The sequence below is a fragment of the Larus michahellis genome, chromosome 31, assembly GCF_964199755.1.
Source record: "Larus michahellis chromosome 31, bLarMic1.1, whole genome shotgun sequence".
NCBI lineage: Eukaryota > Metazoa > Chordata > Aves > Charadriiformes > Laridae > Larus > Larus michahellis.
The window spans coordinates 297683-312077 of record NC_133926.1 but is presented as its reverse complement, the minus strand read 5'-3'; the positions used below and the strand labels follow the sequence as shown (position 1 = coordinate 312077).

At 65.5% G+C, this 14395-nt stretch overlaps 2 protein-coding genes across 3 annotated transcripts; one reads left to right on the top strand and one right to left on the bottom strand.

The window, feature by feature from the left end:
* The first annotated feature begins 90 nt into the window (after window positions 1-90).
* ZFTA (zinc finger translocation associated) lies at window positions 91-5457 on the top strand. The gene is made up of 4 exons (XM_074568027.1): window positions 91-411; window positions 1763-2125; window positions 3464-3808; window positions 4467-5457. Exons 1-4 carry the CDS (start codon window positions 354-356, stop codon window positions 4631-4633), a joined length of 933 nt encoding a protein of 310 aa, XP_074424128.1. The 5' UTR covers window positions 91-353; the 3' UTR covers window positions 4634-5457.
* On the bottom strand, window positions 5066-12708 carry RTN3 (reticulon 3). 2 transcript variants are annotated; one of them, XM_074568025.1, is made up of 9 exons: window positions 12339-12708; window positions 9985-10041; window positions 8040-8810; window positions 7316-7523; window positions 6365-6503; window positions 6184-6253; window positions 6010-6056; window positions 5778-5836; window positions 5066-5628 (listed from the first exon to the last, which is right to left on the bottom strand). In XM_074568025.1, exons 1-9 carry the CDS (start codon window positions 12691-12693, stop codon window positions 5583-5585), a joined length of 1752 nt encoding a protein of 583 aa, XP_074424126.1. In that variant the 5' UTR covers window positions 12694-12708; the 3' UTR covers window positions 5066-5582. The 2 variants fall into 2 exon arrangements, with proteins under 2 accessions (XP_074424126.1, XP_074424127.1); XM_074568026.1 differs by lacking the exons at window positions 8040-8810; window positions 9985-10041.
* Window positions 12709-14395: the final 1687 nt, after the last annotated feature.

Below are 14395 nucleotides of genomic sequence, written 5' to 3'. Positions count from 1 at the left end.
GGGCAGGCATGGGGAGGGGGCTGCATGGGGGAGGGGACCACCCAGGGGCTCCCCCTCCGGGGGGATACCCCCCCCATTAACATCTTTTTTTTGGGGGGGTGCGCTTTTTGGGGGAGGGGAGGTGGGCTGAGACCGGATGGCAGCTCATCGACCCCCACCGCAGCCCCCCGCCGCGAGGCGGGGCGGCCTGGAGAAAGGAGAGGGGGGGGTCGGGGGTGGGGGGGGATGGGAAAGGCGCACGGCCCCTTTAAATTTACCCAGGAGCCCTTAAAGGAGCCCCAGGGGCCCCACGGCGGCGTCCCCACCCCGGCCGGACCCTGCCTGCCGCCGCCGCCGCCGCCCCGGGCCCCGCCATGGAGCCCCCGAACCCCCGCCCCGACCCGGCCCCTCTCCCACACCCCGACGGCCCAGGTGAGCACCGACGCGGTGGGGATGGGGGGGAAATTGGGGGGGGGGCTGTGTGCGGGCCCTTTAAGAAGACACCCCCCCCCCCCCCCCCCCAGTGGAGAGGGAGCCGGGCTCCCCCTTGGCTCACAATGGGAGCGGCACTGGCCCTTTAAGATGCCCCCGGCCCTGGGGGTGTCCCCGGCCCTTTGCCATCTCCTGTCATCCTCTAGGGTGCCCCTGGCCCTTTAAGATGCCCCCATCTAATTTGGGATGTCCCCATCGCTTCAGGGTGTCCCTGTCCCTTTAAGATGCCCCCATCCATTTAAGATGTCCCTGTCCCTTTAAGGTGTCCCTGTCCCTTTAAGATGCCCCCATCCATTTAAGATGTCCCTGTCCCTTTAAGGTGTCCCTGTCCCTTTAAGATGCCCCCATCCAATTTAGGATGCTCCTGTCCCTTTACGACGCTCCTGTCTCTTTAAGATCCCCCGATCCGATTTGGGATGTCCCTGTCACTTTAGGGTGTCCCTGTCCCTTTAAGATGCCCCCATCCGATCTGGGATGCCCCGGTGCCTTTAAGGTGCTGCTGCCCCTTTAGGATGCCCCCACCCTCTTTGACCATGCCCCTCCCCCCTCTGACAAGCCCCACCCCTTTTCAATACCCCATTACAAGCCCCGCCCCTTGAGGGGCGCTGCCCCTTTAAGAGCCCCCCTTTCTCCTTCCAGAGCCCCCACTCTCCTCATGTCCCTCCCCCCCCTCCCCAGATCCCCCTAATTTGGGGTCACCCCTGGGGCCGTGTCCCCCCCCTGCCGAGCAGGGCTGAAACCCCCAACCCACCCTCCATAGGGTCCCCCAAGACCCCCATATTGGGGTGTGTCCCCCCGGGACCCCAAAAGCCCCCTCCCCAAGTGGGTCCTTTCAGGCTCTGCTATACCCAAGGACCCCCAAAGGCCCCCCCCAAGGGCCCCCCATCACTGGGGACCCCCATAAGTGACCCCCCTGAGGCCTTGCTATCCCTGAGGACCCCCAAAAGCCCCCCCAACACTGGAGACCCCAATAAGTGCCCCCCCTAGGCCTTGCTATCCCCAAGGACACCCAAATCCCCCATCCAAGGGCCCCCCATCACTGGAGACCCCCATAAGCGACACCCCTGAGGCCTTGCTATCCCTGAGCCCCCCCATAAGCGTGTCTCCCCCATCACCAGGGACCCCCAGAGACCTCCTCATCCCTGCAGACCCCCTTAGCTGAGTCCCCCCATCCCTGGAGCCTCCCCAGTTCCTTGGACTCCCCCATCCCCCAATCCCCCAAGACCCTTCCATCCCTCCGACCCCCTAACCCCCCCCCCCCCAAATCCCATCCTCCCCCATCCCCCCCCAGCCTCCCCGCCAGAGCCGGGGCCGCGGGGAGGCCGCCGGAGCTCGGACCACTGCGAAGCTCGAGCGTCGCGGCCGGGTCGGAGCCGTATCCCGGGGCGGGATCACCGACGGTATTACCACGAGCGCTGGCGAGCCGAGTACCTGATGGAATTCAACGCGGCGCGGCACGGGATGCTCTGCATGGTCTGCGGCAGCGCCTTGGCCACCCTCAAGCTCAGCACCATCAAGCGCCACATCCGACAGAAACACCCCTATTCCGGTGCCTGGGGACCCCGGGAGAAGCAGCTCGTCCTCCGCTCCTGGGACGCCCACCTGGGCCTCCACCCCCACCCCGACGCACCCCCCGCCGGCGGCCGCGGGACAGGTACGGGGGCGGCGGTGGGGAACCCTTGGTGCGGGGACCCCCATGTGGGCCCCCCATAAAGCTGGGCCTTGCCCCCTTTAAATATGGCCACGCCCCCTTTAAGGTGGACACACCCCCCCCCCCCCCCCCAAAGCCGAGCCGATCCCCTTTAAATGTGGTCACGCCTCCTTTAATGTGGGGCCCTTTAATGTGGGCCCACCCCTAAAGCTGGGCCATGCCCCCTTTAAATGTGGCCACGCCCCCTTTAATGTGGGTCCCCCCCCATGGCCCACACCCCCTTTAAGCAGAGCCACACCCCTTTCATTGTGGCCCACCCCTAAAGCTGGGTCACGCCCCCTTTTAAACGTGACCACGCGCCTTTAAGACAGCCCCGTCCAGAAACCACGCCCCTTTTAATATGACCACGCCCCCTTCCACGTGGGGCCAGTAACGCAGGGCACTCGCCCTTTACCTGAGCCACGCCCCTTCTGCATTGGCCACGCCCCCTTAAAAGCAGGCCGCGCCTCTTATTGACTGGAGCCCGCTCCCTTTTTAAATCCCCCCGTTGCCCCTTTAAGAGAAGCTCCGCCCCGCGGGTTGACAGGCCCCGCCCACCCCCACGTGTCCTAAGCCTCGCCCCCAAACGCGCCGGGCTTGTTTAGGCCACGCCCCCATTTAACCACGCCCCTCCCCAAGCCCCGCCCCTCCCGCTGTTTGGCCCCGCCCCTGCTCCGGGGACACCGAGCTCTGTGTCTCCATCGTGTCCCCTTGTCCCCGACACCCCCACGGTGTCCCCTCGGCCCCGACGCCCCCAACGCATCCCTGATGCCCCTGCCCCCTCCCCCGTGTCCCCAATGTCCCCGGTGCATCCCCCCACATGCCCGAGGTGTCCCCCAAAGTGTCCCCGACGCCCCCAAGGTGTCCCCCTGCCCCCAGGGCGTCCCCAGTGTATCCCCACATATTCCCAAGGTGTCCCCAAGGTGTTCCCTTGCCCCCAAGGTGTCCCTGTCCTGTCCCCAATGCATCCTTCCACATTCCCAAGGTGTCCCAAACACCCCCAAGGTGTCCCCAACGCATCGCCCTTGTCCCCAAGGTGTCATCCTATTCCCAAAGTGTCCTCAATACATCCCCCCTCATTCCCAGCGTCCCTGTCCTGCCCCTGCATGTCCCCAAGGTGTCCCCAATCTACCCCCCCCACATTCCCAAAGTGTCCCCTTGTCCCCAAGGTGTCCCCAATCCACCCCCACACATTCCCAAAGTGTCCCCTTGTCCCCAAGGCGTCCCCAATACATCCCCCACGTTGTCCCCAAGGTGTCCCCCCCCAAGTCCCCGAGCTGAGGCTGCCGCCCCCCCCCGCAGGCTCGCCGTCCCCCGCCCGTCCCCGCCGTCGGGGCTGCCCTCGTCCCCCGTCCCCGCGAGGCGGCAAAGCGTCCCCCTCGGGGGCGGGGGTGACGAGGGGACGCCCCGGGGGGGACTCGCTGCGGGGGTGGCTTCGGGCCGAGCTGCTGCTGGACCTGGAGGCCGGGGGGAACCGGCTGCGGTGCCTCCTCTGCGCCCGCGCCCTGCCCTCGCTGCACCTCGGGGACATCCGCCGCCACGCGCTGGCCGCCCACCCGGCCACCCTCTGCCTGGGGACAGCCCAGCGCGGCGCCCTGCTGCGCGCCTGCCGGGGACCGCTGGCCGGGGACAGCCGCGGGCCACACGGTGAGAGCAGGGTGGGGGACACGGGGACGCCGGGGGGGTGCGGGGACACCGGGGATGCTGGCGGGCATGGGGACACTGGGGGTAAATGGGGATGCAGGGGGCTGGGGGGGACACGGGGGGTAAAGGGGGATACTGGTGGCTGTGGGGACATGGGGACACTGGGGGTGTGGGGACACGGGGACACTGGGGGTACATGGGGACACTGGGGGTAAAGGGGGATACTGGTGGCTGTGGGGACATGGGGACACTGCGGATGCGGGGGGTGTGGGGACACGGGGACACTGGGGGTACATGGGGACACTGGGGGTGTGGGGACATGGGGACACTGGGGGTAAAGGGGGATACTGGTGGCTGTGGGGACATGGGGACACGGGGACACTGGGGGTGTGGGGACATGGGGACACTGGAGGTGTGGGGACACGGGGGGTACATGGGGACACGGGGGGTGTGGGGACACAGGGACACTGGGGGTAAATGGGGATGCTGGGGGGTGTGCGGACACGGGGACACTGGGAATACTGGGGGGTGTGGGGACACTGGGGACACACAGGGACACTGGGGGGTTTGGGCCCACGGGGCCACCGTGGGGGGGGCCCGAGCGTGTCCCCACCCAGGGCCAGGCCAGGGGGGGGAACAGGGCTGTCCCCGCTGTCCCCAGCCCCGCAGCCCCCCAGCCCCGCCAAGGAGGAGGAGGATGAAGCAGCCGAGGCCGAAGCAGCCGCCGGAGGAGGGGAACAAGGAGGGGCCCCCCCGGGGGGCTGTGGCCGCCGCAGCCCCCCCCTCTTCTCCCTGCACTCTGGGCCCCCCCCCGCCTGCACCGCCTGAGCCCCCCAGGGGATGGTGACACTGGGGGGGGGGGAACTGAGGCACGGGGGGGTGACAGAGACCCCCCCAGTGTCCCCAGCCCCCCCTTTAGAGCCACGCCCCCCCCCCAGTATCACCAGTGCCCCCCCACCCCTCAGAGGTGGCACCTATGGGTCCCCTCGACGGTGTCCCCCGTCCCCAACAACCCCCCCTATGGTGTCACCGCTCTTCCCCCCCCCCCCCCCGGTGTCACCCTATTTATGCGTGTGTGTGTCCCCCCCCCTTTTTGTACGTGACACCCCTCAATAAACCTGTTCCTGGAGGCCCCGTGGAGCGACGCCGGGGGGGACACAACTGGGGACATTGCGGGGGGCATATGGGGATGTTATGGGGGGGGGACACGGGGACATTGATTGTAGGGGGACATCGGCACAAAGCGGGGGGGGCGGAGGCGTCCGTCGCGGTGTTTTATTGATGCCGCATCCCCGCGGGTGGATGAGGGGGTTGTGTCCCCATGTGTCCCCCCCCCGGATTGGGGGGGGGGGGTGAGGGGGGGGGGGCGCGCAGTGCGGTTTAGGGGGGGCTGCGGGAGGAGGCTGAGCCCCCGCTCAAGGGGCTTTGCCCCCTTCCCCCCCCTCAATTTACAGCAGTTACAGACATTTCACCTCAATCAACGTTAAAAAAAAATAAAAGGGGGGGGGGGGGAGAGAAACGAGCTGGGAGGGTGGGAAGCCCCCCCCCCCCGGGGGGAGCAGGAGGGGGGTTTTGGGGTGCAGCCCCCCCCCCCGGTAGCCCCATAGCAGAGGCCAAGTCCAAGGCTGGGGGGGGGGGGGGGGGGAAGAACAGACGGACGCCACTGTGAGAGATGGGGGGGGGGCTACGAGCTTGAGGGGGGGGGGGGAATAGAGTTTGGGGGGGCTGAAGAGCTCGGGGGGGGTACCCCGATATTTCCCCACCACCCCCCGGGGTTTTATTCCGGCTTCTTCTTGGCCAGACCCGGGAGCTTCGCCTGGATCCTACAGGGAGAGGAGAGAGGTGAGAGTGGGGGGTGAGTGCCTGGTGATTTGGGGGGGGGCGGGGGGGGGGGCGCGCAGCGATGTGTGGGGGCCCACGGCAATATGGGGGGGCCCCAGGGATTTGGGGGGGGGGACCCATCGTCACTTACTTGGCCACGAGGTCCTTGGTCTGGCGGCGGGCGATGCCCACGTAGTGATCGATCTGCACCTGGTTTGGGGGGGGGGAGGGGGGGAAGGGGGCTTTAGGGGGTGCCCTCCCCAATTTTGAGGGTGCCCCCCCTATTTTGGGGGGGTGGCCTCCTCTTTTTTTGGGCTACCCCCTCTATTTCGGAGCTGCCCCCTTTATTTTTGGGGCGGCCTCCTCTTGATTTTAGGGCTCACCTTGTACTTCTCGTAGAGGGGCGGGAGGGTGAAGGCCAACAGCTCGGCTGTAGAGAGACAGTGGGGGGGGGGTAAACCCCCCCTGTGTGTTATTTTTTGGGGGTCAAGACCCCTACAATTATAATTTTGGGGGGTTATTTTAAGGGGGGGGGCAGGGTAAAGCCCAGTTCTTACCGAGGATGAGGAGGGTGATGCCGTTGAAGATGGCTCCCACAGAGGTCAGCAGCCACATCACCACGGCCAGCTGCGGGGTCGGGAGGGGGGGGGAGATAAGAGGAGCGTTTTTGGGGGGATCTCGGGGCGGGGGAAGAGGAGGGTGAGGAGGAGGAAGAGAGGGGGGAGGAAGGCTCCTTACCTTCAGGGAATCCACCAGATCCTCCACCAGGAAGAGGCGGAGGAGGAATCGCAGCGCCCGGTTGAGGTGGAGGGCGACGGTGGTGGCATGAGCCTGGAAGGTCTCGGGTGACAAGGTCAAGTCCAGCTCCAGGTAAGCCCTGGGAGGGGTGGGGGACACACAGGCAGGTGAGGGGGGGTACCCCAAAATTCCCCTTGCACCCCAAAATCCCCCCCAGCAACCCCCCCCCAACATTGAGCCCCCAAATCCCCCCCCCCCCGCACCCCAGAACCTGGAAGGTCTCAGGGGACAAGGGCAAGTCCAGCTCCAGGTGAGCTCTGAGATGGGGGGGGGCACCCCAAAACCCACCCCCCAATAAATGGGGGGAGCCCAAAATCCCCCCCTGCACCCAAAAATCCTCCTCTACACCCTAAACTGCTCCCCCAAAATCTTCAGCCATCCTGCAGAGGGGGAAAGAGTGGCCGGGTCGTCGAGTGCATCACCCAGCCACTGTCCCCCGGGGTGTCCCCAACACCCATCACACCCCCCTCCCCCAAAAAAAAATGGGGGGGGGCCCAGAATTTCCCCCCTGCCCCCCAAAATCCTCCTCTACACCCTAAACTCGCCCCCAAAACCTTCATCCAGCCCACAGAGGGGGAAAGAACGGCCGAGCCACCGAGCGCATCACCCAGACACCGTCCCCAGGGGAGGGGGGGGGGTGTCCTCAACACCCTTCACACCCCCCCAGAAAATGGGTGGGTGGGCCCAAAATCCCTCCCTTATGCCCCAAAATCCCCCTTTACGCCCTAAACTCGCCCCCAAAAATCTTCATCCATCCTGCAGAGGGGGAAAGTGCGGCCGGGCCACAGAGCGCCATCACCCAGACACAGGTCCCCCAGGGTCATCCCCAACACCCCTCACCTCCCCCCCTAAAAAAATGGGGGGGGGGGACACCCAAAATAACCCCCTCACCGAAAGGGGTGCCCCTCTTCGGACTTCTGGACGGCCTGGACGACGGCTTTGTAGACGCGGAGGCTGATGGTGACGGAGAGCAGGGCCAGGGCCAGGTGGGCCACCACGCTGACGGCGCTGAAGGCGGCCAGGGAGAGGAGGAGGAGGAGGCTGGCGCCGAAGACGAGCCCCGTCTTCTTCACGTCCCGCCAGAAGAGGAGGTCGTGGACTGTTGGGGGGGGGGAGACACGCACAAGAGGTGACAAAGGGGGGGGTGACACAGGGCACGCAGCATCCCCCCCCGCCCCGGCCCCACCATCCCCATCCCAGCCGGTTGCGTCCTCGCCCGACGGCTGCGTCTCTCGATTCGCCATGATTTGCCCCAAAATGAATCCGGCGCCATCCCCGTACCCACCCCCCCACCCCCCCGCATCCATCCGACACCGGCGTTAATTAACCCAGCCCCACCCTCATTACAAACGGGTGTTAATTAACCCCTCCCCCCAGTGTGGCGGCGGGTTTTGCCAGAAATCCCCCTTTTTTGCAGCAAAACAAGAGGCAGACGCGGGGCTCTACCCGCGACCCCCAGCAGCATTCTGGGGTGACCCCTCTTTTTACCGCCTCCCCCTTTTTTTTGGGGGGGTCCAGCTGAACCCCCCTCAAACCTGCTATTTTTGGGGTGTCTCTACGGTGGGCGGCGGCATTTTTGGGGTAAAAAAAAATCAGCTTTTTTGGGGGGTTTTACCTGCCAGGCGGGGGAGGAGCTGGGTCCCCGGGGGGGGTCGAGCCGGGTCCCCGGGGGGTTTGGGGGTGTCCCTGGGGGGTTCCCCCAATTCCCGCAGCGCCCGCAGGGTCAGCCGCTCCTCCTCCCAGTCCCGGGTGGTGGCGGCGGTGGCGGGGGGGGGGCGCGTTTCGGGAAGGGGGGGTGGCGCGGTGACGCCGGCGGTGACACGGTGCCGGGGGACGGCGATGGGGGGTTCCTCCAGGGGGGGCTCCTCAACGGGGGCTTCCTCGATGACGGTGTCGTCGGAGTCGCCGGAGCTGTCGGCTTCGGCGTTGGCGCTGCCGCCGATGTCGCCGGCGATGCCGTTGCCGCCGTTCCGCTCCACCAAATCCCAGTTGAGCAACTCACTGGTGAAAGTGTGCATCTCCCGCACGCACTTGGACACCTCTTCCAGCGCGGCGGCGGTGCCGGACGGTTGCCGGCACAAGGTGGTGGGGACCTTGGGGGTGACGCCGGGGGTGCCGCGGGGTTTGGCCGGGAAGTCGCAGACGCGATCCTCGGGGATTTGGCTCAGCACCTCGCGCTCCCCCAGCAGCGCCGCCGCCGGGCCGAATTCCCGGTCGAAGGCGGCGCGATCTGGCACGACCTCGAAGGGCGATTCAGGGGAATCCGGTTCTTTTTGGGGGGGCCCCCCCGAGGAGGAAGAGGAGGCGGCGGCGGCGGAGGAGGAGGCGGCGGGGGGGAGGAAGGCTCCCTGACCTCCTCGCCCCCCAGGTGCCGCTTCGGTGCCCGCTGGGGCCGGAGAGAGGGGAGAGAGTCAGGCGCATGGAGGGGGGATTTTTTTTGGGGGGGGGGGGGGGGGGGCGCAGCATGCATGGGGGGGCCGCCATGCACCCAGCTGCACCCCAAGCGGCGTTTTGGGGTCCCCCCCCCGGCGTGGCCATGCTGGGGGGGGGCGAGCAGGTCCCACGGCGGCGCGAACAGTCAGACGCTCCCCCCCCTCCCCCAAAAATACACCCCAAAACCTGCGGGTTTGGCACCAGGAATGGGGGTGTCCCGTTGGGGACCTCAATTTGGGGCTAAAACCACCCGGATTAGGGCCTGAGTAAGAAGGCAGGGGGCAGGATTCAGCGCCACCCCCCCACCCCCATTTTGGGACAAGACAGGGGGATTTTGGGTCCTCCAGGGCTGGGAGGGGCGTTTGGGGGCTCCTCACTTCCCCCCCCCGCACCGAAGACATGGGACGCCCTCCCCCGCCCATTCACTTTGGGCCAAGACGGAGGGATTTTGGGTCCTCCAGAGCTGGGAGGGGGGTTTAGGGGTTCCTCACCTCCCCCCCCTCCCCCCCCAATTTGGGGGCCGGATCCAGGCCGGGGGGTCTCACACAAGACACAGACGGCGGCGGGTGGGACGCGGGCGCAGGCGGGTCGTGGGGGGGTTGTTTTTTTGAGGCCAAACAACGAGAAACGGCGAATTCCTCCTCAGCCAGATGAGCAGCAGCAAGGTGGGGGGGGGGGGGGGCCGTGCAAAGCGGGAACAGCAGCCGTGGGGCAGAGGCAGGGAGGGGGGGGCACAGCCATGGGGCAGAGGGGGGGCAAAGCTGTGGGGCGGGCGCTCGCCCGGAAAAAGGGAGAAGAAATTGTGTTAATAAGCAGGAAAAAAAGAGCGAAAGAAAAATGTCTATTTTTGACGGGTCTTAAAGCATCGACAAGGCTGTAACTGGGGGTGGGGGCCCCCCCTCCCGGCCTCAGCCGCCGTTTTAGGGGGGGGTCTCAGGACCTCTTTGTCCCCCCAAAATGAGCCACAGGTGAAGCCCCCCCCAAAAGCGGGGGAGTGCAGCAGCATCGGGGTCACCCCCCCTAAATCCAGGGGGGCATTTTTAGGGTTACAGCCTTCCCTCCCTCCCCCCGCCGACATTTTTCTTCCTGGGGGGGCGCAGGACAGTGGTGAGGGGGGGGAGACTTGCCTGGTGAAGCCGCAAAGAGAGAGACAGGCTGGGAGGAGGAGGAAGAAGCGGGGGGATCTGCAAGAAAACACAGAGGGTGAGAGCTCGACGCCGCGGGGGGGCCCCCCAAAACCCCCCCCACCCCTCCCGAAACCCACCGGGGTGCTTACCCCTCCCCCAAAAAGCGGGGGGAGGGGGGGCGCGTGTGTTTTGCTTCGACGCAGCAAGACTTCATCCCGGCGCATCCAGCATCTTTTTGGGGTGATGATGCATTTTTGGGGGTGAAATCACCCAAAAATGAGACCGATCGCTGCCTCTTCACCCCGAAAACGGGCAGATGGGGGGGGTGGTGGTGGCTTGAGCACCCCCAAACCCCCACAGTTGGAGTCTACGTACCCTTTTCCACAGGGTTTTACCCCAAACCGGGGGGTGTCAGGTGCCGGTGGTTTCAGTCATCCCCGGTGTTATCGTTCCCCCCGCAGCCACAAAACTGGGGGTCCCTGGGGGGGGTTTGGGGTACCCGGTTGTACCGCGGAGGGGGAACAGGGTTTCCTCCAGCTTCCCCTTTTCGGGGTGATGTTGTGTCACCCGCCGCCGCCTCTCCAACGCGAGACCCTCAGGCGAATTCTGGTTTTGACCAAATTTGGGGGGTTTTTACCCCATTTTCCCCAGCCAGGTCACGCTGTTCGGGGTGGGGTTCCATCGCAGCAGTTGTCCCCGCCGGGTGACAACAACCAGAGCACGGACGGTGTCAGGTCACCCTGAAATCTCCACCTTCCCCCCGACTCGACGCCGGACCCCCAGGGAAGCTCCCCCCCACCTCATGGAGGGTGATATTTGGGGTGAAACCGCAGGGCTTTGGGGCTCTGTGGCATCCAGCTGTGAAAATTGGGGTGAAATCAGGGGAATCAGGGTGTGCCGGCCGCAATCGCAAAGTTGGAACGAGCGCTGACATTGTGTGTGTGGGGGGTGCTCCCAGGGGTGTCGGGGGGGGGGAAGGCGAAATGCGCCCCCAAAATGCCGGGGATCCCCCACCTCACGCGCTGGGGGCGGACGGACGGAGCTGCCCAACCACCCAACAACACCCCAAAACATCAACAGCTCCTTTTCTGGGAGTTTTCCCCCCCAATTCTGCAGGATACGGGACCGGGTGCGCCCCTTCCCCCTGTATCTGTCCCCCCCAAAGACCTCATCCCCCTATAACTGCCCCTTAAAGGCTTCTGCCTCCCATACCTGCCCCCTATAGGTCTCTTCCCCCTATACCTGCCCCCCTATAGGCCTCTTTCCCTATATCTGCCCCCCCCAAAGGCCTCCTCCCCTCATATCTGCCTCCTTAAAGGCCTCTTTCCCCTATATCTCCCCCTTAAAGGCTTCTACCTCCCATATCTGCCCCTTAAAGGCGTCTCCACCCCATTTCTGTCCTCCTAAAGGCCTCTTCCCCCTATACCTGCCCCCCTTAAAGGCTTCCTCCCCCCACATCTGCCCCCCCCAAGGCCTCTTCCTCCTATAATTGTGTCCCTAAAGGTCTATTTCCCCTATATCGGCCCCCTAATAACATCCTTCCCCTATATCTACCCCTCCGAAGTTCTCTTCTCCCTATATCTGCCCCCCCAAAGGCCTCTTCCCTGCAATATTTGCCCCCCTATAGGCCTCTTTCCCCTATATCTGCCCCTGTAAAGGTCTCTTCACCTCATATCCATCCCCCAAAAGCCTCTTTCCCCTATAATCTCTCCCCTATAGACTTATTTCCTGTGTACCTTCCCCCCTAAAGGCCTCTTTCCCCTATAATTGCATCCCAATAGGCCTCTTCCCCCTACACCCGCCCTCTTATAGGCGTATTCCTCTTGTACCCGCCCACCTATGGGCCTATTTCCCCTATAACTGCATCCCTATAGGCCTCTTCTCCCTATATCTGCCCCTCAAAGGCTTCTTCCCCCTATATCTGCCCCCCTGTAGACCTCCTTCCCCTATATCATCCCCTATAAAGGTCTCCTCACCTCACATCTGTCCCCCAAAAGCCCCTTTCCCCTATAATCTCTCCCCTATAGACTTATTTCCCATATACCTGCCCCCCATAGGCCTATTTCCCCTATAATTGCTCCCCTATAGGCCTCTTCCCCCTATAGGCCTCTTTTCCCCATACCTGCCCTCTTATAGGCCTATTTCTCCTACAATTGCTCCCCTATAGACCTCGTTCCCCTATACTTGCCTCCCATAGGCCTCTTTCCCCTATAACTGCCTCCTTATAGGCCTTTTCCCCCTATGCCCGCCCCGCGAAAGGCCTCTTCACCTCACACCTACCCCCTAAAGGCCTCTTGCCGCCCGCCCCCCCACCCCAGGCCCCGCGGCCTCTCCAGGCCCCGCCAGGCCCTTACCGGCGCAGGAGGCGGAGCCAGCGCCCCCGCAGCCTCCGGGCTGGGGCTGACCGGAGGAAGATGAAGAGGAGACGAAGGGGAACTGGGCGGCGGGGTCGGCCATGGCGGCGGACGGCGGAGCGGAGCCCCCGGCGAGGCGCGTCCGTGCGGGGCGGCGGCCACGCACCGACTGAGGGGGGGCGGGGCCTGGCGGGGCGGGGCCGGGGCGGGGCTCTACGCATGCGCTCACCACCACCCCCCCGCGCGCCGCGCGTGCGCCCCCGCGCCGCCCTCCCGCCGCAGCCGGGCGCTCCTGCGCATGCGCCGGGCGCGGGAGGAGGGGGGCGGAGCCAGGCCCGCCGTGATCCCTGCGCATGCGCTGGGGCGCGGTGCATGACGGGAGTTGTAGTCCCCGCCGCGCCGCGGCTATGGGGTGTCCCCTATAGGGAGAAGGAGCCTGCAGAATGGCCCCGATAGGGCACGGAGGGGCCTTGCTGCCCACCCAAGGTCCAACAGGGCCATAGTTGACCCCTATAGGTGGACGGAGGGAAGGGGGCGGGGGGGGCCTACACCACATGACTCTATCCGTAGGGTCCCCTATAGGCTGGGGAGCGCCATAGGGTGTCCCCTAAAGGGGGTGGGGGCCCGTGGGGTGCTACAGTCCTCTATAGGTCAGAGGGAGTCCTGCGACGCCCCTTAGAAGGAGCGGGGGATCTATAGGGCACGCCGAGCAGGACGTGGAGGTCGCAGGGGTGCTCTCTATAGGGGACAGGGGCTATAGGGGGGCCCCTAAAGCAGCCAGCAGCCTATAGAAAGCAGCCTATAGAAAGCTCCCTATAGGACCTCCCTATAGGGAAGCGAGCCCCTGTACAGGGCGCCCCGTACGGGGGGTAGGAGAGGTGACCCTATGGGTGCCAGCACCCCTATAGAGGCGCCCCGCTATAGGCTCTATATACATATATATAGGGGTCACGTGGCAGGTCGCCCGCGGTCACGTGGCCCTGCCTCCTCCGCTTCGGCCCCGCCCCCCTCCCCCGGACCAATCAGCGCCCGCGGAGGCGCCGTGGGCGGCTCCGTCGTGACGTCACGGCGCCCTGCCCCGGAAAGGGGCGTGGCCTTTTCCCACGTGGGAGTGGCAGCCTCCCCCACCAATAGCGGAGCGAGCGCAAGGGAGGGAGGGCCAATGAGAAGCAAGGGGCGGAGCGCGGCGGAGAGAAGGCGGGGCGGCGATTGGCCAATAGGGGACGAGGGGGCGGGGCCAGCGGGGCCGGCCGGGACGCGGGGGGAAGCGGCGGCGATCGCGGCGCGGTGAGTTTGGGGGGGGGGCAGCGACGACACCGGGGACCACGTGACCCGGGGACCACGTGACACCACCCCCACGCCTATAGCCCTATAGGGGCCGGGACCTACGTGACCCCCCCATCTGTCCCAGGCTCTAGGCGACCTGTAGGGCCCCCTATAGACCCTATAGGGACCGAGACCCCTCTGCATGAGCCCCCCTGTCAGCCCCCCATAGGTCCTGGGACACCCTATAGGCGCTGGCACCCTCTATAGAACTTGGGACGCCCTATAGACCCGCCCCCTATAGACTCCAGCCCCGTATAGGGACCAAGACCCCTCTGCATAAGCCCCCTCCGTGGGGGCTGGGGTCTTCTATAAGGCCTGGGGCTCCCCTATTGGCCCTGTGACCCCTATAGACCAGGCTCCCTATGGGACCTGGGAGCCCCTATTGGCCCTGTGACCCCTATAGACCAGGCTCCCTATGGGACCTGGGAGCCCCTATTGGCCCTGTGACCCCTATAGACCAGGCCCCCTATGGGACCTGGGAGCCTCTATTGGCCCTGTGACCCCTATAGACCAGGCTCCCTATGGGACCTGGGAGCCCCTATTGGCCCTGTGACCCCTATAGACCAGGCCCCCTATGGGGCCCATGACCCCTCTGCATCATTCCCCCCCTCTCAGCCCTCTATACGGGCTGGGACCCTCATAGGGCCTGGGACCCCCTACAGGCTCCCCCCTATAGGAACTAAGACCCCTCTGCATCATTCCGCCCCCCTCACCCCCCAGCCCTCTATACA